The following is a 26,980-nucleotide window of genomic DNA, read 5'->3' on the forward strand; positions in this document are numbered from 1 at the left end:
TGTGCCACGAGGGAAGCCCTAAACAGAAAAGGTTTTGATAGTAAACTCTCAAAATGGCAGGCAAAATGCAATTAAAATTGCTCTAAGTTGTCAATCAAGGGCTACCTATAAGCAGCTTCCTCTCTGTGCCTGTGAGAATTCAGAGCTTCTCAGGAGCATTTGACAGATTTTAATTGCCAAAGAGTATAAAAACTATTGAAGGGTGAAATTCAAGTGGGAAGAGGAGGACGGGAGTTAGGGCACTCCAGCAGCCCTTGTCTGCAGTGATGGGTCTCCCAGAAGCATGTTCCCAGCAGCCTGAGACCTGGTCTTGGTCCACAGCAGAGGGGCTTTTCCCTGCTGCAGGTGGGCAAGAGGCTTTTGATCAGGGAAGTGAAGAGTGGCTGGAGGCACTCTCCATTTCATAGGAACTCGATCACAGACCATAGGTGAGCACATGGCCCATGCAGTATATGTAGTCGTGTACGTAACACTGCTGAGACTGTACAGCTTGAGGTGCCCGGGGGAGGAAGGGCAGCCCTTTGGGTCCACCTAGTGTGCCGGCTGTACCTCTGCCCTGAGCTGCGCTTACATCCATGGTCAGCCCAGACGTGCTTTTAAGTCATTCTCCGTTGCTTTATGTTTTTTTAAAGCAACAACCAGATCTACCTCTTGCTCTGACTAAAGACAAATTCCTGGGGCAGCGTGGCCTTCGAATTCCAGACTGGTCACCGCACATCGTCTGGGAGGTGGAGGTAGCAAAGCTGAATGTTTCTTAGAGGGTTGGCCTAGTGTGGGGGCAGCAGCCAGACAGTGATCACCCCCACACCATGGACTTTGCACGGTGCCCACCACCGTCCCTCGTTTCCTGGGCTGGATGATGCGCTTCCCACCGCCAGGTGGCACGGGAACAAGCAGCTGCGCTCTCAGGGGACTGTCCTTGCAGGTGTGGCTGGGCAACCCAGCCCAGTCCTGGGAGACGTGGGCTGGTTTTGAGCCCCTGAGGCAGCTCTTAGGTGCTTGTGTTCAGCCTGGGGCTTAGTCCCTGCTACGGAGTCAGGTCCAGGGCTGCTGGCACCAGGCTGGTGCTGGGAAGGTCTTCTGTAGCCCACCAAGTTTGGCTGGATGCATTGAAGAGTTTTCTAGGGAAAAAAGTGAATCAATCTCTGAAATTTTTTAAGCCAGTAGACTTTTTCCTTCATACTGTGCCAACTGTGGACCTGCCGTTGTCCGGCCAGCGCTTAGGGTCTGTAGAAACAGGGACTTCTGAACGGAAACATGAGTGAGCCATGAGTGGTCCCCAGCACTCTGCCCCCGGGCCTGTAAAACGTGTCAGCCCTTCTCTGACTGCTGACCCACAAAGCTACAGAAGAATAAGCCATATTCCTTCACCACGTGGCAGTATAATGGATAAAACACAAGTTTTAAACCGTGGTAAGAGGTTTGTGTTTTATTTTAACTTAGGAAGATAATCAGGAGTAAATGGACATCACTAACACAATTCTGTTGTAAAGCCGTAACCATCTGACTGTAAATTCTGAGTCCCTGGAGGAAGATCACAGACAGTTCAGAACTCTTCTCTGTGTTTTGCTTTATCAAAGTAAATATGACCCAGGACGCCCCTCTTGGCAGATACAGAATAAATTACTCCCGGGCCAGGGCGGAGAGCGAGGCGGCTGCCATCCCGGACGTGCCTCTCCGGAGCTGGTCTCCAGGACAGGACGTGCGCGAGCGTGAAGTGGGCCGTGGCGGGGTTGGGGGGGTGGGGGTGGGACGCAGCCGGTACGTGGTCACGCCCTGTGTTCGTGTATAACGTAGTGAATGCGTGTCGTACGTGTGCTCTCACGGGAAGCCGCGCAGGCAGCGTCCTGCTTCCCAGATGGTCCCTGCGGTGGATGGAGCCCCGAGTGGCCTCCCGCCGCCCTCAGCACGGCGACTCCACGTAGTCGTTGTCCAGCCCGCGGCGGAAGCGTGCGGTCAGGGAGCGGCTGATGACGATGACACGGGGGGCCATGCAGTCCTCCCTCCTGTGCAGGACGTTCCAGATGAGCATGGCCGCGGCCAGGGTGGCCAGCAGGCAGGCCCCGATGTTCAGGTAGCAAGACCAGGACAGGTTGGTGTATGGGCCGATTCTGTAGAACGTCACCAGCCCGATGACGAGAACAAAACCTGCGGACGAAGGACAGGGTGAGACAGGGAGCAGAGGAGGCCGCGGGTCCAGCCGTGGGGCCACTCCTGCTTCTCCTCCCACCCAACCCTGTCCTCCTGGGGCTGAAAGCCCAGCTCCACTCGGTGCTGGTGCCTTGGGGTCGAGCTGAATTTTATGGGACTTTTGGGTCTGGTGGCTGTTGCGGGGGGCATCTGCTCAATCCTGACCCTGGATGGTCATAGGGGCTCACATGCTTCCTGTGACCTGGCAGGTGTCAGGCCACTTCCTTGGCCGCCCTCCCCATGGAGGTGACACTGACACCCACTTCCTCACCCCGAACAGTCCAGCGGTAACTCCGTGGAAGGTCCGCTCTGGCTTATAAACGCCTAATTCACTCAAAGTGAAAGCAAACGCAGATATTTTCTAAGTCTTACCTTGAAACAACTCAGATTTGTATTTAACCTGGTTTGAATTCCTGTTTTTAAGAGTTTTCTTATTCTTAGTGTTTGCTTCCAGAGGAAATATTTTCTTTCAAAACCTGAGATGGCGGAGGGCCTGCACATTCGGGGTGGGGGGAGTGCGGGGGGAGCCGGACTGTGGCTGAATAGACTCGGCTGGTTCTAGAATATCCCCCTCACCCACCCAGTCCCCTGCGGGTCTCCCTCCGTCCCCTCTCTCCAGGTGACACGGGGGGCCCAGGACTGTGCGCAGCGTCCTGTGTGGACTCAGTTAAGTCGGCCGTGTCCCCTCGGTCAGCTGTTAATACCGTCACATCATCACTTCCATCGTTGTACCTTTAAGGAGCTCCAAAGACTTGATTTTATTAGTTCTTACAATAAGAAAACCAGGATTTCGCACCCAAGATCTGTCAGCTAGGCTAACAGGGCACTGATGTTTGAAACAGTTCAGGTCTGAATCTGGGCTGGAACCCCTGATGGCTGGGACGGGGCAGAGGCCTCGCTCCCATCGCCCCATCCCACCCCGTCCTTCTGAGTCTTGTTGAAAGAAGGCACAACAAGCTCCCTGGCTGGCAAAAAATGCCCAAAGACATAGTGAAAACAAGGGAACACATAAAGTACTTTCATCTGCATTACACAAAACACAGGTCCTAATTCCTTCCCTCACTAATGCAAAACTCGGTGGCACAAAATCGTGGGCAGAGGATGTACTCCTAGCTGGGAGAGAGGAATGCCAGAAGTTTCTTTTCGCCAGTGTGCATGAGAAACAGAATTAGTTATTTTTAACAGAAAGGAAGCATCGTGAAGCTTTCCGTGTATAAAAAGCTCCACAAAGTACCATAGAGAATTAGCACAGGGATTAGTCACCGTCACCATTGTTTAGGACACGACCGGGGCAGTTAAATGTTTAATTCATACTTTCTGGAAGACGCAGAAATGCTTCCAGAATGCTTGTGTTTCTAGAAAACTCCAGCCTGTGCCCCGGCACTAAGTCATGACACAGCTATTAGAATTGTCAGCGGGCATCACTGCTGCCCTTTGCTCCGGGGCCACGCCAGGTCATACATGATCTGGTTTCCTGAGGAAAGCCAGGAGGCCACAGGGAGTGGGGGACCAGCATGAACAGATGTGCAGATGTCACAGTGCAGGGCAGGTGGAGGGGCTGCAGCGGGCAGTTCAGCCTGGCCAGAGCCCAGGGCAGGGGACGAGACAAGTCCAGGAGGGGCTGGGAGTCCTGTCTGGACCACGCTGGGCCCCCGAGGGCCTTTGTCCTCCTCAGGCATGTTGGGTTCCAAGAAATGGACTCACCCTGGTCACCAGAGCAGAGGGCGGGGCTCCCTGGGCCACCTAGCCAAGGAGTTTGATGATCTCGGGGGAGTGGGGTCGGAGGAGCAACAGGCCACATGGACCAGCCTCCTGGCCTCAGCACAGATCTGCAGCATCGTCCATCAGAAGGGAACGGGCGAAGGAACTGGGCCTCCGCACAGCCTCCAGGGCCATCGGCTGTCTGACATGGGGTTGGTTTGCGTCACTGAGAACAGAAGACCTTGAATTTACTACAGGGCCATCCAGTGGAGACTTGGGAATTGTGAGACCCCGAGCTGGACACGGCCTGACTGAGGAAAGCACGGGGCACACCAGCAGGGCACACATATGGCCCTGGGACCCGTGACCCACTCCCAGGACTGCACCCGAGTGAGACCCTGCTTGTCACAGGTCACAGGAAACATGACTGGGACCCCACATCAGAGCATCTGAAATGCGTGTCCTCGGAGACGAGGTGCTGGGCCACGGGCCACGGGGGGGACACGGCTGCTCTGTGCTCAGTTCAGACAGGCCCGGCCAACGCGTGGCCACCACTGACCGGGGCCGGAGGCAGCGCACATGGGCTTCTCGGCGTCACTTGTGTGTCTCCTGAGTCCTTTGTACATAAGGTTCATAGTAAGGCAGTTAGAATATTCTAGAAGTGCAAACTAACTTTACAGTCTTCTATTAACAAGTACTTCCAAAAGCGTGTCATGACTCTGGCCACGTGCCTTTCGTTGCCACGTTCCCACGGCTGTGCTGGTCGCCCTGTGGAGGCCGTAGAGGACATGCTTTAGCGTCTCCCGGCCCTCAAGACACGCCTGGCCTTGAGTTTCCTCACGCTGCGCGCTGGTCCCCCTGCCTTTCCTGGCGCCGCCGTCCTGAGCTCCATCTGCCTGGCGGGAGGGCGCCTCCCGTCCTCCTGTCCTGGCCCCTGAGCACTCAGTTGGGCAGTCACCCACCTGTTGATCCAGGCGCCCCCATTTAGGATGAGGGCTGTGGGGGTGGGGGTGGGGGAGGCGCTGCTCCCTCCTGGCGGGGAACACCCACCCACTTGCCAGCGTCAGGACTACTTATGGTTCTTAAGATCACATCGTCCGTTTTTTTGGAAACAGTGCAGGCTGTTGCTTTGTTGCCGTTCTACTCAGCTTATTAACTTCCTCCGTATGTTCAGCTGTATGGCCTACAATGGAGAAGACTCTTTCTTATGTCACAGATGAAAGAAGTGTGAATTCACACGTGAACAGACAGCTGGGCACAGCCACCCATGTCTGCAAACACAGCGGGAAGAGTGGTGGGGGTGACAGGCCGGGTGAGCGCAGAGCCTCTCGGAGGGACTTTTTTTTTTTTATTTTGCAGTACGCGGGCCTCTCACTGTTGTGGCCTCTCCCGTTGCGGAGCACAGGCTCCGGACGCACAGGCTCAGCGGCCATGGCTCACGGGCCTAGCCGCTCCGCGGCACGTGGGATCTTCCTGGACTGGGGCACGAATCCGTGTCCCCTGCATTGGCAGGCGGACTCTCAACCCCTGCGCCACCGGGGAAGCCCTCGGAGGGACTTTTTACAGAGTGAAATGAACAGGCCGAGTCCACCCGTCTCGTGCTTTGTCTTGAAAATGATTTTTCTAGCATCCAGCAGTGAGCAGTGTGGACGGGTTTCAAGCATCGAGGTGCTCCTTCTCCAGCCAGCGTCTCTCAGAGGCTGCACCTTCTTGCTGGTTGTTTTTTTCCCAAGAGAAGCAGGAAGGAGAAGTCTAGTTCTGTACCGCAGTGTAAAAAAAGGTTAACAAAATTTACATCGATGTGACTTTGTGTCAAGACCAGTGTTGTCTTTTGCTTTATCTTAGTTCAACTTGGAACACGTACAGTCAGAGAAGGGATATGCTTCCCTAACATAAAAAAAAATACATTTATTCCTGCAGCAGGAAAATACAAAGAACTGACTGGAACAGTGGGCCCAGGTGCTGGGCCGTGGGTGGATGTCACAGTGGGGCTGGCTCAGGGGCACGTGGACTCTGCCCTGGGCCAGCGGGGGCGGTGTGGCCTGAGCAGATGCATGGGACATAGGGACCAAGCATGCGCCACGCGGCAATGGCGGAAAGCCACAGAGACGCGGAGAGGCGGCGGCTGCCTCCGCTGGCCGTGTGGGCACATCCTCCTGAAATCAAACTGGCCTTTTACTTTGATAAGGTCCTCTCGCCACAGCCAGCCTGAAGTGCGGTTTCTCCATTCTCCTGACGTTCAGGTCCCCTTTCTCCTGAATTTTTCAGTAACATCGCTGTTTGTACAGAAACGATTCTAAGGGGAGAGTTTTTAGCAAATGCACGGAGTTCTGCACGTGGATTCAATTCCGTCCTCATGAACTTGTTGTTTCCAAAGCAAATAGCCCCTTTCTGTGAGCCGGCGGCTGTGGCGCTGTGGTTCACAGCGCCCTCTCCACTCTTCCTTCCTGCCGGCTTCCCAGGGCTCCACCGGTGGTCACAGGCCTTCCTCTGGAGTGGCCATCAAGCACACACAGGGCCCACGGGTGGGAAGGCCATGTGGCTGAGCCCTGAGCCCTCAAGCAGCACACCTGCCTCAGCATCCACGGGGCAGCGCTGGCCAAGGCCCCAGAACGTCTACGGAGCACTCGAGGCTCAGCTGTGAGCAGCAGAAGGTGGGGACAAGTGCCTCCCCCTTAGGGAGAGAGTCTAGGAAAGGAGAAGGTGACACTCTCCCCAGGGTGCGGGGGCAGGACTGGGCTTGGGAAGTGGGCTCAGAAGACAGGAAAGCGAAGTGTCTGGCCCAAGCCAAGTGCTGCTTTATAGTAAAGCACAGAATGTGGTACGTTCCTGTGAGCAGGTTTGCGAGAACAGCATGATCCCCACCAGCTCACGAGTTGCCAAGACAGACACTGTGCATCACCCCGACTGACCTTTGGGACGATAAAGTCAGCTTTCTCACGGCGCGGAGTAAGCGGCCCTTAGGGTGTAAGTTTTTCATCATAAGAAAAAGTCTTAGGATTTCCAGAAGTGGAGAGAGGAAGCCTACAGACGTGAAGCCCACAAGGTCCATGAAATGCCGCTCTTGAAATCGTCCTGCTGGGTCTGAGGAGGGGTGGGCCAGGCTAGGGCTGGCGGACAGCTGCTGCGACCCCAGCGAACACAGTGCTTTCACGGGGTGTTCAGCTTATGGGTGGGGGTGGAATAAGGGACTGAAAGGAGTTTTTTCAACTTTAAGGTAAATTAAAATCACACTTGGAAAATTCTGCAAAGAAATTGCAAACTATTGCATGTGGTGGCCTGAGTTCAATAGAGCAAACCCGGTGAAACGGCTGGTAGTCACGTTGTTGCTCTGCAAGAGCAGCGTTTCCTGGGTTCTCCCTGGCGTCTGGGACAGGGTCCTTTGGAGCCACAGCCCTGAGCAGCGGGGACCGCCCTTTCACAGACCCGAGCTGGGCATCGTGCAAGCGTGGCGGAAACGGCCAGAAACGGCCGTGGGATGAATGGGCAAGCGGCCGGCCTCCTGTCTCCTCCCGCTGGGGTGTTGCTCTCCGGCTGGTCCCGGCCTCCCGGGGAATCCGTGTGCTTCCCCCACTTCACGAGCACCTCTCTCCCCCCGCCCACCCTCTGGCCCCAGCACTGGGGACTCAAGGTTCCCTTGCATAACAGGTACCAGCAGGCATTTCCCCCTCCTGGGACAGGATATCCTGGCGCCCTTCAGTCTCTCCCTGACTGTTTAAAACAGACCAGAGCACAGGAAAAAACCTAACTCTAAAATTAGCAGTGTGATAGAAGAAAGGCACAGAGCTGTGTTCTGTACTGTTTGTCAATGAAACAAGTCTAAACAGGGCCAAATGCATTTCCTTTTTGGGCACAGCAGACCCACTGGGGGTAACCGTCGGACACCAGGGTGAGAGGGGGCCTGCGGAGGCAGAGGGACCATCTGAAGTGCCACAGGTGCTGCTCGGGGCTTCTGGCTTTTTCCGTGGGCCTCTGCTTATCTGACGGTTTTTGGACAGAGCCTGGTCCAACCTTTCCAGAGGCTGTGCTGGCCTGGAAATACTCAGGAAAGCAGCATGTGCCCCCAGCCCCCACTTGGCCAGAACAGCCCCTGACCCCCAGACCTTCGGCAGTGCCCCCCAACCCCCACCGATTGATGCAAGATAGTTTGATTTTAGTTAATGGGGGTTCCCCCGTTTCCATTTTTTTGGTGTGTTATTTGGAAACAATATTTTGTTCTGAAACAAGAGTTTACAGGAAGTAAGATGTCAGTTTTGACACCAAACCCACAATATTTTTTCTAATAATTCTAAATAAGTGTCTCAAAGAAGTTGCTTAAGAAATGCAATGACGGATTTGATCATCCTGCTAAGAGGAGTTACTTTCAGAATCAAGAGCTGTTACTTTTATTCCTTTAATGCCACTAACATATCTGTTTCTAATCCAGCTTTTCCAATCACGTTGCAAAATCTTCCACTTCCTTCTTGAAGGGATGGAATTTCAGATGATCCCACATGAGAGAGGTGGGTGGTTTCAGTGAGGCGAGGAAACTGCTTGATTTACAGCCCTAAGGTCAGCAGAGGGCAGGTGGGTGATTTTCCTACATGTGTGGCATTGGAATGTCCGTGTTTTTCCTCACAGTCCTAGAGGAGGGAGGAGGTGGAGGTCCGAGGTCCCGCTTCATGTACCTGGTTAACTCTCGGAATTGCCCTGGGCAGGGTGGGCATTACCCCATTTTGCAGTTGGGTGAACTGAGGTGTGGCTTTGCCCCGTTCACATGGCTGGTAAGCCGTAGGGCCGGACACAGTTCTGTTCTCCTGACATCAAAGCCTGCGCTCTTTCCTAGGCCTTGGCAACGCCCTCCGTCCTGCCCGGCCACGGGGAAGTGACTGGCCTTCTGTGAACAGGGCCTGTTTCCGAGTCCCACCCGGCACTTTCCAGCACGAGTGCTGCCAGCCTGTCAGCCGCATTCTGGAAATTGTGTTTCTCCTGGACGATGAGGGCCAGGATCCATTATTCCCCAAGTGATTCACTCGTATTTCCTGCCGTTCCTCCCGCCGCGTGTGTTGGAACTGCACCCTCATGGTTGGGACACTGCCTTCTCCACCGAGCCGGAGAGGCAGGCGGTGGGCTGGTGACGTCCTGGCCCTTCCTCTGTCCCATCAGCCACCCATCTGACCTTCCCCGTAGGCAGCAGGAAACCTGAGCTCCCAGGTTCCCGTGATCGTTAAACCTGGGCCAGTGAGGCAGGCAGAGGGAGAGGGGAAACCAGCACAGACGCCCCTCCGCTCCCTGGGGTGCCGGGTAGATGCTTTGGGGCTTCCGTAGCCGTTGTGCAGAGCCTCCTGGAACAGTTCCATTCATCATCCACGGCGCTGCTGCACTCGCCCTGTGAAGACTACAGTGTGCCCAGGCCCTGCCCCATTTCACCCTGCAGTCCGCCCCCCAGAGACCAAGGTGGCTTCTGGATTGTTCGCTGATGGCCAAGGCCTCGCTGCTCTCCCCTACACTGCCCCCATCACGCTTTTCTGGCCCTGGTGTTGCATGTGCATCCCTGTGTGCTTGGCGGGGTCCTCCACACTTTGTCTGTGCTTCTTACAGGAGGGCCCTGCTCACCCAAGCCGGGCCCCAGGAAGCTGCATTTATAACCGAGCGTGCAGGTCGCTGGCTGGGAACCATGTGTGCCCAGAACTCCCCGTCTGCTAACCGTTAGCCAGGAAGGCCATGGAGGCAGGCGAGGGGTCAGAAGGGCGCCCCCCTCTGCCCACGTGCCCAAGTGCCTGCATCAGGCTGCTGCACCCTCATGGGAGGAGCGTGAACCCAGGCCGCCTGCCACACAGGCTACAGAGGGGCAAAGAAAACACCAGATGCCGAAGACTTTGGAAAGCAAAGCAGGTCACCGTGAGCCTCGGCACCTTGTCTTAGATGGGAAGGGCCGGGAGGCCTTGAGCAAACAGACACAAACACATCTGGTTGCACCTCAGCGCTCCGCCCCTGTGTGTATTTCTGTTTTGCTGCTGCCCACAGTGACGGGTGGGGTGGGAGCGTGACCCACAGGGGTCGCCATGACTTTAGAAGCCACAGCCGACCTGCCAGCCCTGACAAGAGCTGGGGATGCTGCTGCTCAGCCTGGCCGGGGCCCGGGTGAGGATACTTACTTGCCAGCTGGAACGCAGCGGCCATGGCCTCCTCCCAGCACTGGGAATCAGGCGACATCAGGGGCAGGCCCGTCAGCCCCAGGACGAAGGTGAGCTGGCCCGCGGCAAGTGCCGCCGTGGCCACCAGGTTGCAGGCTCGCATCATGTCGAACTGCACTGTGAGGGGCCGGAGGGAGAGAAGCAGGCGGTCAGCACGGGCGAGGCCGCTCGAGACTGGGCTGCCTGCCCCTCCCGGGACTCCTCCCTCAGTCTCAGCGAGTCTCACCACTCCCTTCCCAGCCCCCACCTGCCCCTGGTCCCTGAGCAAGGCATTTGGAGGCTGTGCACACAGGGCAGAAAGAGGATGGGGCAGCCCGATGCTTGGACTGCAAAGGTGGGGGCCGTGGAGGTGTCATCGAGAGGCCATCAGGGGAGTCAACTTTCCCACCCATGTGCTGGAGGGCAAAGCCGTCCGCTGTGAAGTCAGGCCCCTTCCCCGTGGTCCTTCCATGCTGTAAAAGTGGCCCCCGCCCCCCAGGCTTCAGGTGCAGTGCTGTCTGATTCATGCTCTGTGGGCAGGCGGCATTCACATTTAGCGCTTGTGGAGTCCAGAGTCTCGTGGGGGCGTTGTGCCGCTTCCTGCCACGGAGGGTCAGCTCCTCCTGCCCAGGGGTCTCGACCTGCTTCCCCCTGGCCTCCCTCCTGCTGTCCGGAGCTTGAGGGGTCTCACCCTTCCCAGATCCCAGGCCTGGCTCTGGACTGTGGTGCAGGGGCCTCGGGCTGCTGCGAAGTCAGAGCAGCCCTGAGGGTGGAGGGGCAGAGGGCTTCTGGAAGGACAGCCTGGCACTGAGGGCCAAGGAGCATTCCCAGGCAGACAGATGGACGGACGACGCCTCTGCCAGGGCTTGACGCTGCCCATGACACTCTCGCCTGCTCGTTACGCAGCCGCACACGCTCCGTGGGCCTCACTGCCGGGTGACCGAGCGCTCATGTTCTGGGTTCTGTAGTCTTCAAAGTTACCACAAAACATAGCTGCACTTGCTGGGAACCCTGACCCTTTAAAACTCAGGGAGACAAGGAGCCGGGCGTGGGTGGTGCAGCCTGGTGAGCGCAGGGCTTCTGGCAGTGGTGTGGCAGCAGCTCCGGAGCAACTCGGAGAAAGGACAGAGGCCGGGCCGGGGAACAGAGCGGGCTCCCTGCACACGGGCTCAGACTCCTCCTCTCCCCCAAGGCTGGGGTGGCAGGGCTGCTAGCGCTCGTGATTTGCAGAAATCTTCCTGGCTGCTCACGAGGTCTTCTCGGGTCCCCGCGGCCACACGTGGGAGCAGGAGGACACGCGGCTCCTCTGTCAGCACGGGGGCTCCGGTTGCTCGGGCCACAGACTCTGGAACACCAGCTGGCTTTCCGTGGAGGCTGCTGCTCATCACACTCTTCCTGCCTTTTTCACGCTGTTTTCTTTGCAACAATTTTTACCCTTCAAACGCCCATACAGAAGGTCCTGCTACTCTAAGAGGTCATAGAGTATGGAAGTGGAGGTGGCCTCAGAGACGAGGGCTGTTAAAATGTGATGGGTGTTCACAACACAGGACAGAACCGGGATCCATTCTGGGCCCAGGGATGTCCTTCCGGTTCTGGGGCCCAGCCTCTCAGGCAAGGAAAGACGTGCACCAATGGGCTGGCCATGCCGGGAGTGTCTGCGCTGCAGTGTGTTGGTGCTGGCATCACGAGGCCCTGCCCTCCTGGTGGCCCCGGCGGCTCTGAGTGCTCAGCCCCATGCCACACACCCTGGCAGCAATCCACCCTCCAAGCAGTTGAGCTGGGCCACTGCCTAGTACCCAGGTGCCCGAGGCTGTAAAGGCTGAGGCGGCGGACTCTCCCCTTGGCCATGCCCCCTTTCCCAGCCACCCAGAGGGGACCGGTCCTCACTAGCACCCACCAAGCCTGGACGTTTGACGGGTCCTCACACTTGCTGTGTGTGCGGCCTGGGCAGCAGCACTGGGTTTTGAGGAGCCATGAGAACGTGGCCATGAGTGTCTTCTGGCTGGACAGTCGCTGTGCCCCTTCCCACCCCAGTGCCCTGTGAGGCTGCCTCCCAGGAGACAGAGAGCAGCGGTCACCCCAGGAGATTTAATTACGTGTTTATTCACGTCCCCCTGGCTTCAGGGAAAGGACACAGGTGCCCGAGAGAATGCACAAAACTTAGAGAGATGAAAAGTGGCAGAGAGAAGGGGGGTCAGGAAGCAAGACTGGCCCCCGACCTGGGCTGTGAGGTACCCCCAGGCCCCCACCTGATGAGTAACAAAAGTCATGGCCGCCGCACACGCCCAGTGAGCCAGCCCAGTGAGCCAGTGTGCCAGTGAGGGGGAAGGGCCCTGTCCTCGAGGACGGGACCTGTCGTGACATGGGGGCAGCTGGAGGGCCTGCCCCAGGGCCGTCCCCTGACCCAGCATGCTCGGGACACCCTCACTAGAGCTTGTTACGTTGGGGGATGGTGGTGTTGGCCTGGTGTGCCAAGTGGCTCTGGCTCGGCTCTGCGGGCTCTGCCAGGACTTGGGCACAGAGCGGGCAGGAGCATGGCTGCTGTCCCTGAGAACTGCACTGGCCACCTGCATCATGTCTGGAATCTCTAGGGTGAAGCAACATGAGTCTCGCCCCCTTGGTACCCCCACACGGGGCTCGGGATGGACAGACGGAGGTGATTCCATGGTCGAGGCCGCCCACTCCTCCTGCCTGTCCCTATCCCAGCTGGAGGCTGGACCATCTGGGGCAAAGCCTGGGCTGGGGTTTTGCATGAGAGCTGGTTTGATTGAAGGGGGCAGCCCAGAAACCAGGCCAGAAGCCCCCAGCGCCGGAACCCCCAGGGCAACAGTGCTCGGTCCCCGGGAGCTGGTGAGACATCTGCCAGCCCCTCTCCCTGGTCTCAGCCTCGTTCACGAGAAGCTCCAAAGACGTTTCCCTTGTTCTGGGAAAACCTCTGACGCTCAGGGCATCATTAAAGGTCAGCTGCCACAAATGCCGTGTTATGGCAGGAGGATGTTTTAAAAGTTGTGCAGGGGGCTTATCAGGTGGTCAGGGAGGGACAGCAAATGAGGGCAGGTGAGCGGGGCGCTCAGGACATGCGGCAGGGTGGCTGTGCGGTCTGGAGGCAGAGAGTGTCCCGGCCTGTGTCTTCTTGGCCTGACCTGACCCGACCCAGCTCAACAAGGGGGCGGGGGGACGGATGCCTGGAGGGGGCACCTGCATGGCATTGGAGGTCTTGAGCCCAGGGCAGGGGCTGGGCTGATGTGGGGCCTTCCCCAGGGGTGGGGGGTTGCTCTGTGGTGGGGGGGGCGTGCAGTGCACTTGTGGGGTGGGAAAGGCGTGGCCTGCGCGGAGCCCACGCTACAGCCCCGGTCACTGGCTTTCACTGCTCCTCAGGACAGACCCAGAGCCCAGAGGGACCAGTCTGACCGGCAGGTCACAGTGACCCAAGTTCAGCTGACCTACCCAGCCCCCCACAGGCCCCTGGTCTGAGAGCTCACAGAAGCTCATTGATTCATTCAGGCTCTTTGCCCTTTTTTGTTTGTTTTGTTTTTTTGCGGAACACGGGCCTCTCACTGTTGTGGCCTCTCCCATTGCAGATGCGCAGGCTCAGCGGCCATGGCTCACGGGCCCAGCTGCTCCGCAGCATGTGGGATCTTCCCGGACCGGGGCACGAACCCGTGTCCCCTGCATCGGCAGGTGGACTCTCAACCACTGCGCCACCAGGGAAGCCCCGCTCTTTTTAAGGGAGGTTGTGGCTCTCTGCTTGCAAAGGGGGGTGCGGGCTGGCTGATGGAAGACACCCCCAGGCTGTGCTGCGAGAGGGTCCACGTGCAAAGACGGGGTCGCGTCCCCTCGGGGACCTGAACGGAGCCACATGCCTCCTGAAGCCTCAGTCTCTTTGCCTGTGAAGTGGAGGCAACATCCCCCCACTCCCATTCCCTCGTGGGTCAGGATTCTGAGGGCCATCACGCCCGAGTTGAGTGAGGCGTGCCCTCTGGAGCAGCCAGCAGAGGCCTGGCCAGAGCCACGTTTTCCTGAGGACAAGTGTTGTATTCAGAACAGGTGATGCGGTCTACGTGTTAGACTCTTGTCTGCAGTTTTAAAGGGTCGTCACTGGGGAGACCTTTGCCCATCGGCTGCTGTTGCCGTGTGTCTACACGCTAGGTGACAAGCGATTTCATATTTATGAACCTTCCCTCCCGTACACTCAAACCTTACCCCGCTTTCAAAGTCAAGTTCCCACCTTTCAGAGCTGTAATGGACCCTGCGCCGGATGTGACAAACCAGACGACCACTGGGCAGAAGGGAGCCAGGCCCCTGCTGGCAGGAGTCGGCTCTTCTCTGCCTTCTGAAGGCTATCAGTCTCCCAGTCTCTCCTGGGCATCCCACCTACAGCCAGTCCCTGGAGGGTCTCCCTCTGTGCTGTTCACTGCCTTAACGACCCTGACAACTGTGGAATGAAGTCCAAACCCAGCCGCATGTTTTTAAGCTTCTTGTTTATTTTACTCATTAACAGTCTTTATTTTCCACCAGGAAAAACATATTTTACTTGCTTTGGTTAATGTATCCGTACTGTAGCTATGCATGACGGCAGAGAAAAAGCCCCCTCCTGCACAGGAAGAATTCTGTACCAAAGGGGCCGGGGCAGGGTGGGCTTGGAGCTTGGGGCTCGCTTGGGTCCCCAAGAGCCAAGGTTGCCCCTGTGAGCAGAGTACCCATCACCCGTCAGCAGATGTGCCCGCATCCACAGCCACTTTAAAGGAGGAAGGAAAATAAGCAGACTTACGTTTGACGGTGCCTCGCGACTCCTGGAAGCCTGCCGCCTCGGAGCCCCAGCCCAGGGCCTCGCAGTCCCGCGCGTCCGCCTGCCCGGGCCTGGCCCCCGGGCTTGGCCCTCCCCTGGCCCTGTCCAGCCAGCAGGACCGCCACAGCCCCACGCTCCGCCTGCGCCCGTCCTCCAGCGTCTGGTACACCCAGTTGGGGGTGAAGGCCGCCGCGTTGTTGAGAATGAGAGAGACGAGGGCCACCAGCACGGCCGTGGCCACCACTTTCTGGACAGTCATCGCAGACTGCGGTGCCGTCCCCTTGTCTTGGAGAAAGTCCCAGTCCCAGTCGGTCAGCTGCTGTCACCAGGGGTGGCTAGAGGACATCACCGCTCATGCTTGGAGGTGTCAGGAAGGCCCATGCGACAGGTGCGGAGGCGCCCGCCTCGCGGCCCTCCTTACCCTCCTTCCTGCACCTGGAGCAGGGCCAGGCCTGAGCTGAAGCCTTCGGAGCTGCCCATCCCGGGGAGGAAGCAGGGGCACCAGCGAGAGTCCAGAGTCGTGAGCGCGCCGTCTTCCTGGGAGGAGGAGGAGGCGAAGAGAACAGAAATCACTTGCGAGGCAGGCAGCAACGCCGGGTGCCTGGGCCTCACTCTCAGGACCAGTGCGGAGCAGGGCTCTGAGCAGGGCCGCTGGGAGCAGCACAAGTGAGCCACTGGGGCCTCTGCTGCTTGAGCCCCTGCCCGGTGCCTCCGCCACCCAACAGCTGGTCCTGGAAAGCAAACGGGTTGCTGCAGGGATGCGCGTGCGTGTGTGAGTGAGTGTGTGTGTGCCTCGCGCCTGCGTTTTCCCCCTGTCTCTCAGCAGAGAGGAAATGGTTGTTTTTGAGGCTGTTTTTGGTGAGCTGGAGGGCGTAGCCAACTGCAACAAATAGCAGCCAGACACTAACAGGATGTGTTTCCTGATAGGAAAGGCAGGGGGGCCTTCTTCTGGAGGCCTGCTCCGGGACCCTCCCCCTCCCTCCCCACCTTCCCTGAAAGTGGAGGCCAGGGATGCCGGCCTGGCAGACCCACAGGCCCCGCTGTCTGTCTCGCCCTGGTGTTTCGGGGCGGGCAGGGCGCTAGTGACCAGTCGCCCACCTTGGGGACTGGGCGTCCCTCAGCCATCGGTCACTCCCCCAGCACACGGGTGCCACGCACCCATAGGTGCGCAGCAGAGAAGGGCCAGTGTGGTGGGGAGGCCCCCTGGACTCCACCTCCCAGCTGAGACCCTCACCTATACTTGGAGACCCACCAGAGCAGGCCATCGTCCTTGAGGTGCAAGAGGCTGGGCTCTGGATGAGCCATGCACCCGGCGAGGCCTGAGGGCCTGGGCCCTGTCTGCTGCTGACGGGGTGTGTGTGGGCAGTAAGGGCCCAGGTCCTGCACTGTGTGCCCTGCCCTGTGTTGCATAAGCCATCAGGCTGAGGGGCGTTCAGAGAGGTAGTCATCTGCTCTGCTCAGATCCTCTGGGCTGCGACTCATTCAGTCGGGCCTGTGCTGAAACCAAACTGGTCGGCCCTGGAAGTCCCCGCCCCAAGTTTACATTCCTAAAAGGCAGGGGGTCTTTGGAGAATCAAAGTTCTCAAGAAACATCTGTCCATCAGCTCCAGGAGGAATTTTATGTCCTTTGGATTTTTCCCACCAGAGCTTGTAGCAAATGTGTCAGCTGAGTTCTTGCCACTTTCCCTCTTCCCTCGGCTGTGCCAGAAGCGGGGCTGCCCCCCTGCTCCCCCTGCTCTCACTCCAGCCGCCCTGTGGGTGGGGAGGCACCTGGGGGTCTGTCAGCTTAGAAGACCCTGTGGGAGGGCAGCCCCTCTGAGGACTAGGGCTGGGGCTCCTGTGCACACAGTGCAGTAGATTGCCTCGAAAAGGTAATTTTCCTCAAAGTTTCCATTAAAAGAGCATCGATTTCCCTCCTTACTCATTAGAATCGCTTATCCTGAGCCAGTCTTTAAGTGCCTAATTTCCGCTGAAAAGCAAGCAGGGGGTTTCAGGAACCATAGCCCCTGCTTTGCTTGTCCTGGGAACAGCCCTTGGGCCAGCGCCATCCAGCTCTCTCCCGGGCTGGGCGGGGAGCGGGCCGGGCCACCTGCTGGGGCTCCTATCGGACCAGCCTCCGGCTCCGGTGGAGTGGACAGCTGGGCTGGGGAGGGGGAGGGTGGCTGGCCTGGGAGCAGACCTTGAGTCAGGGTGACCGAGTCCTCCAAGGACCCCCTCACCTATCGTGTGCCACCCCAGGGGCCCTTCCTGTTCTCCGCGGTCCTGGTCTTTGGCCCTGTCAAGGCCTCCCCTGCTCCTTCACGCAGACAAGCAGCAGTGTTGTCTTGTCTTGTGTGCTGCTTGGTGGGACATGAAGCTGGGAGTGGTCAACCACTGCTCCGACCCACCAGGGTCTCCACAGAGCAGCCCAAGAGGAGGGAGGGGCCTCTGGCTCGCTCTGGGAGCTTCTCAGAGGACAAGGCTTTCCCAAGAGTCAGGCCACTCGGAGCCCATCTGCCCCTCACTTGACAGGGTGCAGACGCTACCAGACAGCAGGAAGTGCTCACGGCTCTGGCAGGGACTAGGTGGGTGTCCACATGGACCTTCGGTTGGATGCACAGACCCCAGGACTCACATGGGGTAAAGCTGCCCATGGAGAAGCTGTCGGGAGTGGCTGGCACCCTGCTTCCGCGCTGCTCGCCCAGGGGCTCCTTGAGAACGGACGGGTGGAGTCCGCAGTGACTCACGCATCCTGAGGGCCACCAGCCGCTCGCATCCCAGAAGTTACTTACTGGTCTGTTCTCCTCAGGGCTCTGGGGTCATCAGGGGATGGAGCCCCAGGAGGAGGGGCCCCAGAGCATCCTCCCTCCTGCTAGCGTCTTTTCTCAGGGAGGCCGTCCTGGGTCTGAGGTTGTCCTGGGACCTGCAAGGGGGCAGGCAGGAGCCCCCATCAGCATTGGAGGGAGGGAGATGCTAGAACCTCCCATGGGTCTGATGGAGTCTGGGTGGAGCTCAGATCCCCTGGCTGACGGGCAGGCCTGCCCTCTCCAGTGTCGTCTTGACCATCCCCTCCCATGCCCCAAAGTGTCCATCCCACCCAGGGTGTGTTGTGGTCTCAGGGAGGGAGATGCTAGAAACCTCCAAACAAGGAAGGAAGACCCCGGCCCGAGCCTGTGCCAGGGGTGTCAGAGGGCAGCTCTGCAGGCCCATCCGCAGGACCCCCGCCTCCATTCAGCACATGGCAAGGCCCACCTGGGTGTCATGCTTGTCCTTGGAGTTGGGAGACCCCACTCTCCGCCTGACCCAGGGGCTCTGTGTGAGAGTGGAGGGAGCACTAGGAGTTCAGCCTGGGACAGAGGTGCCAGGTGCGGGGGGGAGAAGCAAGTGTTCACTGAGGGGCACGGTGGGGCCTGGCAGCCTGCACAAGACACTCTCCGGGGTCTTCACGGCACCCCTTGCGGCCGAGGGAGGGAGCCTGCGCAAGGAGCAGGCCCCAGGGCCAGCCATGAGAGGTACACCAGCCCCTGCACCCCCGGGAAACGGGTGTTTCACCCATTTTCTTCCCGGGAGGGCACGTGGGCCCCAGTTTGCCACATTACTCTGTGGGTGAAGCTGTTGGGCTCGCACGCGGCCCCCTTCTCGGAGACCATGTGTCCAGCCGGGTCCCCGTGCTGCCTGGCATGGGTCTCGCTGGGGCCCAAGTCGTGGGAGCGGCAGCTCATTGGAGCCACGTGTCCTCCACTGCAGCGAGGCTGTCTGGGAGAACATGGCGCGCATGTGCGTGAAGACCCAGCGGCTGGATGTCGCCAAGGTGTGCCTGGGGCACATGGGCCACGCGCGCGGAGCCCGAGCGCTGCGGGAGGCTGAGCAGGAGCCAGAGCCAGAGGCCAGGGTGGCCGTGTTGGCCATACAGCTGGGCATGCTGGTGAGTGGGCACCACCCCAATGGGCAGGCCAGCCTTCCACGCACAGTGTGTGCTTGTCCGGGCCCTTGGGTTGCAGGGAACAGAAACCCCCTCAAACAAGCTGAGGCCAAAATGGGGGTGGGGGGGAGGGAGCCCCCTGTAGAGCCCCTGAGACCACCCCGCTCCACGCCGGTCCCGTCCCTGCCTCCTGCATGTTCGCGGAGCTCACGGCCCCTTGTATCCCTGTGGCCCAGAGAGGCCGATGGAAGTCACAGGAGACGCAGGCCGAGTGGCCAGGCACAGCTCACTGTCGGGGTGGGGACAGTCGGGAGCAGACACCCATGGGTCTGATGGGGTCTGGGTGGAGCTCAGACCCCCTGGCTGATGGGCAGGCCTGCCCTCTCCAGTGTCGTCTTGACCATCCCCTCCCATGCCCCAAAGTGTCCATCCCACCCAGGGTGTGTTGTGGTCTCAGTCGTGGGCGGGTTGACGGCCCAGCCGTCCTGCCGCCTGCCACGGTGGATCCCTGGTGACTTTCGGCTGCCGTTGGGGGCATCGTCGGCGCCGACAGGCACACTTCCTTCCCTCAGGAGGACGCAGAACATCTGTACAAGAAATGCGGGCGCTACGACCTCCTCAATAGGCTCCTGCAGGCCTCGGGCCAGTGGCAGAGGGCCATTGAGGTAGCTGAGCAACACGACCGCGTGCACCTGCGCACCACCTACTACAACTACGCTCGGCACCTGGAGGCCAGCGGGGACTGCAGCCTGGCCCTCAGCTAGTGAGCACAGGCGGGCAGCCAGGACCTCTTGCCTCTGCTGCCCCAGTGAGGGGGCCTTGGAGGTTCTCAGAGGAAGATCCAGACCAGCACCATCTCGGTGGGAGGCCTTCAGGGGGGCCTGAGCTTTGTGCTTTAGGAGGACCTGCCAGGCTCTGGGTCTCTAGGCCGCAGCGCTGGTCGGGCCTGTGCCCCCCGGACAGTGCTAGTGGTGGAGCTCTTAGTCGGGTGCACAGGCCATAGAGCTGCAAGCTGAACCAGGGAGCGAGCAGCACTTTCTCTTCTCCCGCAGCTACGAGAAGTCAGACACGCACCGCTTCGAGGTGCCGCGGATGCTGGCAGAGGACCTGCAGGCCCTGGAGCTATACATCAACAAGATGAAGGACAAGTGAGTGGCCAGGCCCGGGAGGTCTTCCCCCGCAGAGCCTCACACGTGAGCTGGTCCCCAGGCCACCAGGCGGGGGCCTCCCCCGGGGACCTCACTTGGGCTCGTCCACCCAGCGTCCGTGTCTCCTGGCTGCTGGTGTGGGACCCAGGGCTCACTTCCGGCGGGAGAGGGGCCTGAGGGAGCGCATGCGGCTCCTCACAGGACCCTGTGGAGGTGGTGGGCCCAGTACCTGGAGAGCCAGGCCGAGATGGATGCCGCGCTTCGCTACTATGAGCTGGCGCACGACTACTTCTCTCTGGTCCGCGTTTACTGCTTCCAGGGCAACATCCAGAAGGTAGGAGCCCCGGAGGGCGGCGGGCTGCTTGGCAGAGGAGGCTGCCCGCAAAACCCCTGTCCCTGGTGTCTCTAGGCCGCAGAGATAGCCAGCGAAACCGGGAACTGGGCGGCCTCCTACCACCTGGCCCGCCAGTACGAGAGCCAGGACGAGGTGCGGCAGGCCGTGCACTTCTACACGCGCGCCCAGGCCTTCAACAATGCCATCCGCCTCTGTAAGGTGCGCGCCCAGCCTCTGCCAGCGCTGCCGGGTGGGGGAGGCTGCTTCCCACCTTCTGTTGAGAGAGTTTCAAACAGAAAGTTAGAGACTCATGTCCTGAGTGTCATACCCCTACCCAGGCAGGTGTCTACGTCTCATGCCTCGCTCTGCCCAAGTGCGCTCGGGGACGCTCCCTGCTATACAGGCTCCTGAGCAGCAGGGAGGCTGTTCACGGCTCGTACTCAGTAGACATACCTAGGAAGCCGTCGGACGCTCTGCATCCATAAAAGTGTTCCAGCCCAGGGTCCCACTTCAGGAAAGGTCGAAAAGGCGGAGAGCCCTCATGTCAGGTAGTTCCCCAACGTTCTGTGCTCCCACAGGAGCACGGCCTGGATGACCAGCTTATGAACTTGGCCCTGCTGAGCTCCCCCAAGGACATGATCGAGGCCGCACGCTACTACGAGGAGAAGGGCGAGCAGATGGACCAGGCGGTCATGCTATACCACAAGGTGAGGCCACCCGCCCCAGGCCCCGGGCACAGCGGAGCGCCCAGACGGTGCTGCTCAGAGCTCTCCCGCTGTCCACAGGCCGGCCACTTCTCCAAGGCCCTGGAGCTGGCCTTCGCCACACAGCAGTTTGTGGCCCTGCAGCTCGTGGCAGAGGACCTGGATGAGAAGTCAGACCCCGCCCTCCTGGCCCGCTGCTCCGACTTCTTCCTGGAGCACAGTCAGTACGAGAAGGCAGTGGAGCTGCTGCTGGCCGCCAAGAAGGTACGGGCCCTGCGGGCGGGCGGCCACCCTCACCAACCACGCTCACCAGGAAGGCCAGGCCGGCCTGTGCGGGACTCGCCACCTGTTTCCAGTCATAGCCAAGGAGTCCACTTTCTTCTGTGTGTGTGTTGTGAAGAGCACATAACGTGAAAGTTACCATCTTAGGGGTTTTTGAGTGTACAGCTCAGTGGTGTTAAGTACATTCACGTGTTCGTGCAGCTAATCTCCAAGACCCTACTGGTCTCGCAGAACTCACTCTCCCGGCCCCTGGCACACGCCCTCCGCCTTTCTGTCTCTCTGTGAGTCTAGGGACGTGTGTCAGTGGAGTCGCTTGTCTTTGCGACTGGCTTCTCGCCCGAGCATAGTGTCCCCCAGGCCGTCCACGCTGCAGCACGTGTTGGAAGGTCCCTGCTGTTTGAGACTGAACCGTATTCCTCTGCACGGACAGACCACACCTGGCTTGTCCAGCATCCAAAGGTGGACGTTTGGGTTGCTTCTGCCCTTTTTTTTGGCCACACCAGCACAGCTTGTGGGATTTTAGTTCCCCAACCAGGGATGGAACCTGGGCCCTCGGCAGTGAGAGCGCAGAGCCCTAACCACCAGGGAATTCTCTCTACCTTTTGACCGTTGTGAATAAGCATGAATGTGCGAACATCTCTTCAAGACCCTGCTTTCAGTTCTTTGGTGAATTTACCCAGAGAGGGAAGTGCTGGGTCACATGATAACTCTGCTCTAACATTCTATGGAACCGCCACACTGTCTCCATGGCGGCTGAACCGTTTGATGCTCCCACCAGCAGAGCACCAGGGTCCCAGTTTCTCCACATCTTCCCCAACACTCCCTGTCTTCTAGTTTCTGATAGTAGCCGTCTTAATGGGTATGTGTACTAATCTTCCTTAAGGAGAAAAATTCCCCTTGATGGAAACTGAATGGAGATGTAGAAAATGGTTAGTCACCCAGAATCAGCCTGTCCTAATTGGAAGATCTTTTTTCCTGCAGACAGAATCACACGTGCAGTGTGGTCTCTCATTATGAGTGATAGGAGAATTCCTGAGCAAGTGAAAAGGCACACACACCACGTACTTGGTTAGAGAGACCTACTGACTGGCCTCCCTAAGGCCACTTCAGACTGACTCTGACCCCAGGAAAAATACCACAGGGCTTCCTCTAGTTAGAGAAGTGGATTCTGTAGTTATACAATGAAAACCAGATAAGCCAGAAGAGCCGAGAAAAATCTGGGAAGAAGAGTGTAACAAGAGGTGATTAAATCTCCCAGATCATAAACTTTATCAGTGCTAGAATAATTGGGGTTCGGTGCGTGATCGGGCCTATAGATCAGTAGGAAATACTAGAAAATCCAGAAATAGAGCCACATACGGGTGCACATTTACATGTGGTGAAGGAGCATCTCACAACAGTGGGGGTGAGCCCTTCGGTGAATGGGACTGACACAGCCAGGTGGCCACTTGGGAAAAGTGAAGTTAAACCCTTCTCACCTGCTGCGTCTGAGGAAACCGCAGGCAGGTCAGAGATCTAAGAGCATAGGGAGGCGGCCCAGTGCCACCAGAAGCCACATGTGTCTCGTATGACCTTGAAGGAGGGAAGGCATTTTCTAAATACAACTCAAAACCCAACAGCCATAGTGGGAAAGACTGATCAATTTGACCAAATACAAATTTGAAAATAGCACATGGAAAACACAGCATAAACAAAGCAAAGATGAATAATAAAATGGGAAAAAATGTATTCTACCTATATCCCAAAAGGCCAATCTTCTTAATATGTATAGATTTTCTATAAACCAATAAGAAATCTACCAACAACTCAAGAGGAAGGACAAAGAATATGGTCAGTTTGTTTTAAAAACGAAATCTGGATGGTTCCTGAATGTCCGATACACAGCCTCACTCATCGTCAGGGGAATACAGATCAGAAGCAAGGAGATGCCACTGTTTGTGAATTAGGCTAGTAAAGTGAAAAGGCTAGAAAACCCACCAGGTTGTAGTGGGAAACAGTTGTGCTCAGGCTGCGGGTAGGAACATGGCCGTGGCGCCTGCCACAGGTGACAAGCACATCTTCCTTGGTCCAGTGCTTCCTATCGTCAGCAGTCATGCTAACAACACACTTATACACGCGTGAATGGCATAGGCACAAGGGCCTCTGCACCTGCAGGACCACCCCTCCGAGTCTGGGCAGGATGCCCTGCAGGTTCCTGGCACAGCTGTCAGCAGAGGAAGTCATCTCCAAGATATAGTTCTTTTTCTTCCCAAGACACATTATTTTTTTTTAATCCACAATGGGCTGTTTTATTTATTATTTTTAATTTAATTTATTTTATTTTTGGCTGCATTGAGTCTTCGTTGTTGCACACGGGGTTTCTCTAGTTGGGCGAGCGGGGGCTACTCTTCGTTGCGGCGCACAGGCTTCTCATTGTAGTGTCTTTTCTTGTTGTGGAGCATGGGCCTAGCCGCGCGGGCTTCAGTAGTTGTGGCTCGCAGGCTCTAGAGCGCTCAGGCTTCAGTAGTTGCAGCGCGTCATCTCAGTAGTTGTGGCACACGGGCTTAGTTGCTCCACAGCGTGTGGGATCTTCCCGGACCAGGGCTCGATCCCATGTCCCCTGCATTGGCAGGCAGATTCTTAACCACTGCACCACCAGGGAAGCCCCCCAAGACACATTCTTTGTGTGTGTGTGTGTGTGTGTGTGGTACGCAGGCCTCTCGCTGCTGTGGCCTCTCCCGTTGCGGAGCACAGGCTCCGGACGCGCAGGCTCAGCGGCCATGGCTCACGGGCCCAGCCGCTCCGCGGCATGTGGGATCCTCCCAGACCGGGGCATGAACCCGCATCCCCTGCATCGGCAGGCAGACTCTCAACCACTGCGCCACCAGGGAAGCCCCCAAGACACATTCTTAAGTGAAGAATATACAATTTTTCTTGAATTTTTAAGGAAAGTTAATTAAATTAATTAAACTTCTTACTTTGAAAACTTGAAAAGAATTATAGAAGAAAATTAGTTTCTGGTCTCCTTTTCCTCCCACAACGAGTATAACTTCCTTTTGGGCTGCACGTTTCCTTGGTTGCCTCTAGAGTATGAATAGCAAGAGAAGGTCACGTGCCCCCACCTGGCTGCACTGTTCCCCCCACCCCCACCCCAGGAGGCGGGGAGGTGTGGCTCTCCCCCAGGCCACAGGTGACTGCCCCTTGGTTTCTGTGGCCCTTCCCAGTATCACGAAGCCCTGCAGCTCTGCCTGGAGCAGAACTTGACCATCACTGAGGAGATGGCCGAAAAGATGACGGTGTCCAAGGACTGCAAGGAGCTGTCTGAAGAGTCCCGGCGTGAGCTGCTGGAGCAGATTGCCAGCTGCTGCATGCGCCAGGGCAACTACCACCTGGCCACCAAGAAGTACACGCAGGCAGGGGACAGGCTGAAGGTGAGTGTGGCCCGGCGCATGCGTGCCCTGTGGGATGAGCTTCCGGGCAGGGCTCCGAAGGCGCCTGCCAAGACCTTGCAGCCCAGAGCTCGCTTGTCCTGAAGACACACCTGCAGCGTCGGGCGGGAGCTCTGTCCACCTTGCCAGGAAGGGGCCAGCCCGGCTCTTTCTCTGTCCAGGCCATGAGAGCACTGCTCAAGTCTGGGGACACTGAGAAAATTGTGTTCTTTGCGGGCGTGTCGAGGCAAAAGGAGATCTACATCATGGCAGCCAACTACCTGCAGTCCCTGGACTGGCGGAAGGACCCAGAGATCATGAAGAGCATCATCAGCTTCTATACCAAGGGCCGGGCCCTGGACCTCCTGGCCGGCTTCTACGATGCCTGTGCCCAGGTACCAACCCCCCACTTCCAGGGGCCCTGGGTGGGTGGGGGGACCCATGGGTCCTGACGCCTCCTCATGCAGGTAGAGATCGACGAGTACCAGAACTATGACAAGGCCCACGGGGCACTGACTGAGGCCTACAAGTGCCTGTCCAAGGCCAAGGCCAGGAGCCCACTGGACCAGGAGGCCAGGCTGGCACAGCTACAGAGCAAAATGGCACTGGTGAAGCGCTTCATGCAGGCCCGCAGGTGCGTCAGCCGTGGGGCAGCACGGCACTTCCAGTGGACGTTCTTCTAAGGAACTCCTTGGACAGCTGGACGGGAAGGGCAGGGTGTGCCGTTGCTCTATGCACGTTGGGGCTCCTCTGGTTCCCGCAGAACTGGGCTGACTCTTGGGAGGTTGTTCCAGAAACAGCCAAGACCTTTGAGGGAGGAAAGTGGTGGTCAGGGGAGGCAGGTTGGTGTCAGGAGAGGCTGTATTTGAGGGGAGCCCTGGGCCTGCTCAGGTGTGTGCAGGGGTCCGGCAGGTGGTTCTAGGGAGGGGGCCCGTGGGGTGGAGGCTCAGGCAGCACGCTGCCTGTTTTAGGACAGGCCACAAATCCAAATGTGTCCGGGACCTCAGTTTTTACTTATTGGCAGCTTGTCCAGTGCTTCCAAGACCCCTGTGTGGGCAGCAGGGCTCAGCTTCTGCCTAAACCAATGAAAGCACTTTGCTTATCTGAGAAGAGGCTTTCCAAAGACTTCCAAAAACATTTTGAATGCTGTTTATGGAGTGGGGCTCTTTGAAGGGTGCTCCCCCACTTGCATGTGTAGGTTCAGGAACATCAGGGCTGCAGGAGGGAGGGGGCTCAGCCACAGGGCAGGGTGCTTGGACAGAGGGAGGGGAATGCGGGGGCCAGAGGGCTGGCCTGTGGGGGACTCACAGGGCCTCCTGGTCCCACCCCCGCCTGCACACACCGCACCAGGCACTGCGGAGACCCTGGGTGTCACTGCGCTGGCCTTTGCCTGGGCTGCCCTCCCTGACCGCTTCCCCACAGTGACGCACCCGCTCCATGCCCTCGCCCCTCTGCCCCAGGTCACCCTCCAGGCTGCTCCCTGGGCGGGACTGGCATTGACAGGCCGTGCCCTCCAGAGTCTAGTGCAGCACCAGTACCAGCCCTGCGAGCGGTCAGTACGTTTTGTTAAAACAAATTAGTGAATTTATGAATTGACTCAATAAAGAATTAATTTAGTTCACGGGAATTACCTTCTCAAAAGCTGCATCCTCCAGGCCGAGAGCCTGCCCTAACCCCTGACGTGCAGCTGTGCCCTGGGTTGGGGCTCAGAATGTCCCTGCTCCCAGCAGGACATACACCGAGGACCCCAAGGAGTCAATCAGGCAGTGCAAGCTGCTCCTGGAGGAGCCGGACCTGGACAGCATCGTCCGCGTCGGGGACATATATGGCTTCCTGGTAGAGCGCCACGTGCAGATGGAGGACCTGCAGACGGTGAGGCCACACCTGGGGCTGATGGGGTTGCGGGGTGATGGGAGTATCCCGGCTTCAGAGCCCCCTGCGGAGCTCGCAGTGGGGGAGGCACCTCCCCACGTTTCGATTTTCTTTTTGATTTTTCAGCCTTTCTTATTTTGAAATAATTTCAAACTTAGAAGTTATAAGAATAATAGAACCCAACCGTTTAGCAGATTCATTTTTTTACCATTTTGCCACATTTATGTATTCATTCTATGTATGTTTTAAATTTTCTAGTTTATACATAAAATGGGTATTTTCTGAGCCATTTGACAGGCACAGATATCCTTTCCTGTCCCTTCACTCCTCAGTTTGCTAATAACACTTGGGGTGCCCACCTCCTGGAGTTGAGAGTGTATGTGAGATGGGTGTCACTTCCTTAAATGTAGGATAGAATGTGTAAGTGAACCCACTGGTCCTGGAGCTTCCTTTGTGGAGGATTTTGATAATTCAGTTTAACAGAGCAGTTCTCAAAC

General features: G+C 58.0%; 2 protein-coding genes across 10 annotated transcripts in view; one reads left to right on the forward strand and one right to left on the reverse strand.

Moving 5' to 3' along the window:
- The window catches only part of IFT140 (intraflagellar transport 140), a 70,791-nt gene that overhangs the window by 39,043 nt on the left and 4,768 nt on the right, over positions 1 to 26,980 (forward strand). For 6 of the 9 annotated variants that reach the window (XM_081257686.1, XM_081257682.1, XM_081257687.1 and 3 more), the window contains 10 exons: positions 18,562 to 18,739; positions 19,309 to 19,499; positions 19,789 to 19,884; positions 20,086 to 20,218; positions 20,294 to 20,437; positions 20,797 to 21,186; positions 24,408 to 24,614; positions 24,794 to 25,006; positions 25,079 to 25,245; positions 26,342 to 26,483. In XM_081257686.1, coding sequence (XP_081113812.1) covers positions 18,562 to 18,739; positions 19,309 to 19,499; positions 19,789 to 19,884; positions 20,086 to 20,218; positions 20,294 to 20,437; positions 20,797 to 21,186; positions 24,408 to 24,614; positions 24,794 to 25,006; positions 25,079 to 25,245; positions 26,342 to 26,483 — 1,861 coding nt within the window. The remainder of the gene's footprint in view (positions 1 to 18,561; positions 18,740 to 19,308; positions 19,500 to 19,788; positions 19,885 to 20,085; positions 20,219 to 20,293; positions 20,438 to 20,796; positions 21,187 to 24,407; positions 24,615 to 24,793; positions 25,007 to 25,078; positions 25,246 to 26,341; positions 26,484 to 26,980) is intronic. The other 3 variants (XM_081257688.1, XM_081257690.1, XM_081257689.1) reach the window with 2 other exon arrangements.
- TMEM204 (transmembrane protein 204) lies at positions 1,402 to 15,644 on the reverse strand. The gene is made up of 3 exons (XM_081257698.1): positions 14,818 to 15,644; positions 10,029 to 10,184; positions 1,402 to 2,148 (listed from the first exon to the last, which is right to left on the reverse strand). The coding sequence occupies exons 1-3, from the start codon at positions 15,092 to 15,094 to the stop codon at positions 1,904 to 1,906; spliced, it is 678 nt and encodes a 225-aa protein (XP_081113824.1). The 5' UTR covers positions 15,095 to 15,644; the 3' UTR covers positions 1,402 to 1,903.

Source organism: Mesoplodon bidens, assembly GCF_964165515.1.
Source record: "Mesoplodon bidens genome assembly, chromosome: 15".
Taxonomy (NCBI): Eukaryota; Metazoa; Chordata; class Mammalia; order Artiodactyla; family Ziphiidae; genus Mesoplodon; species Mesoplodon bidens.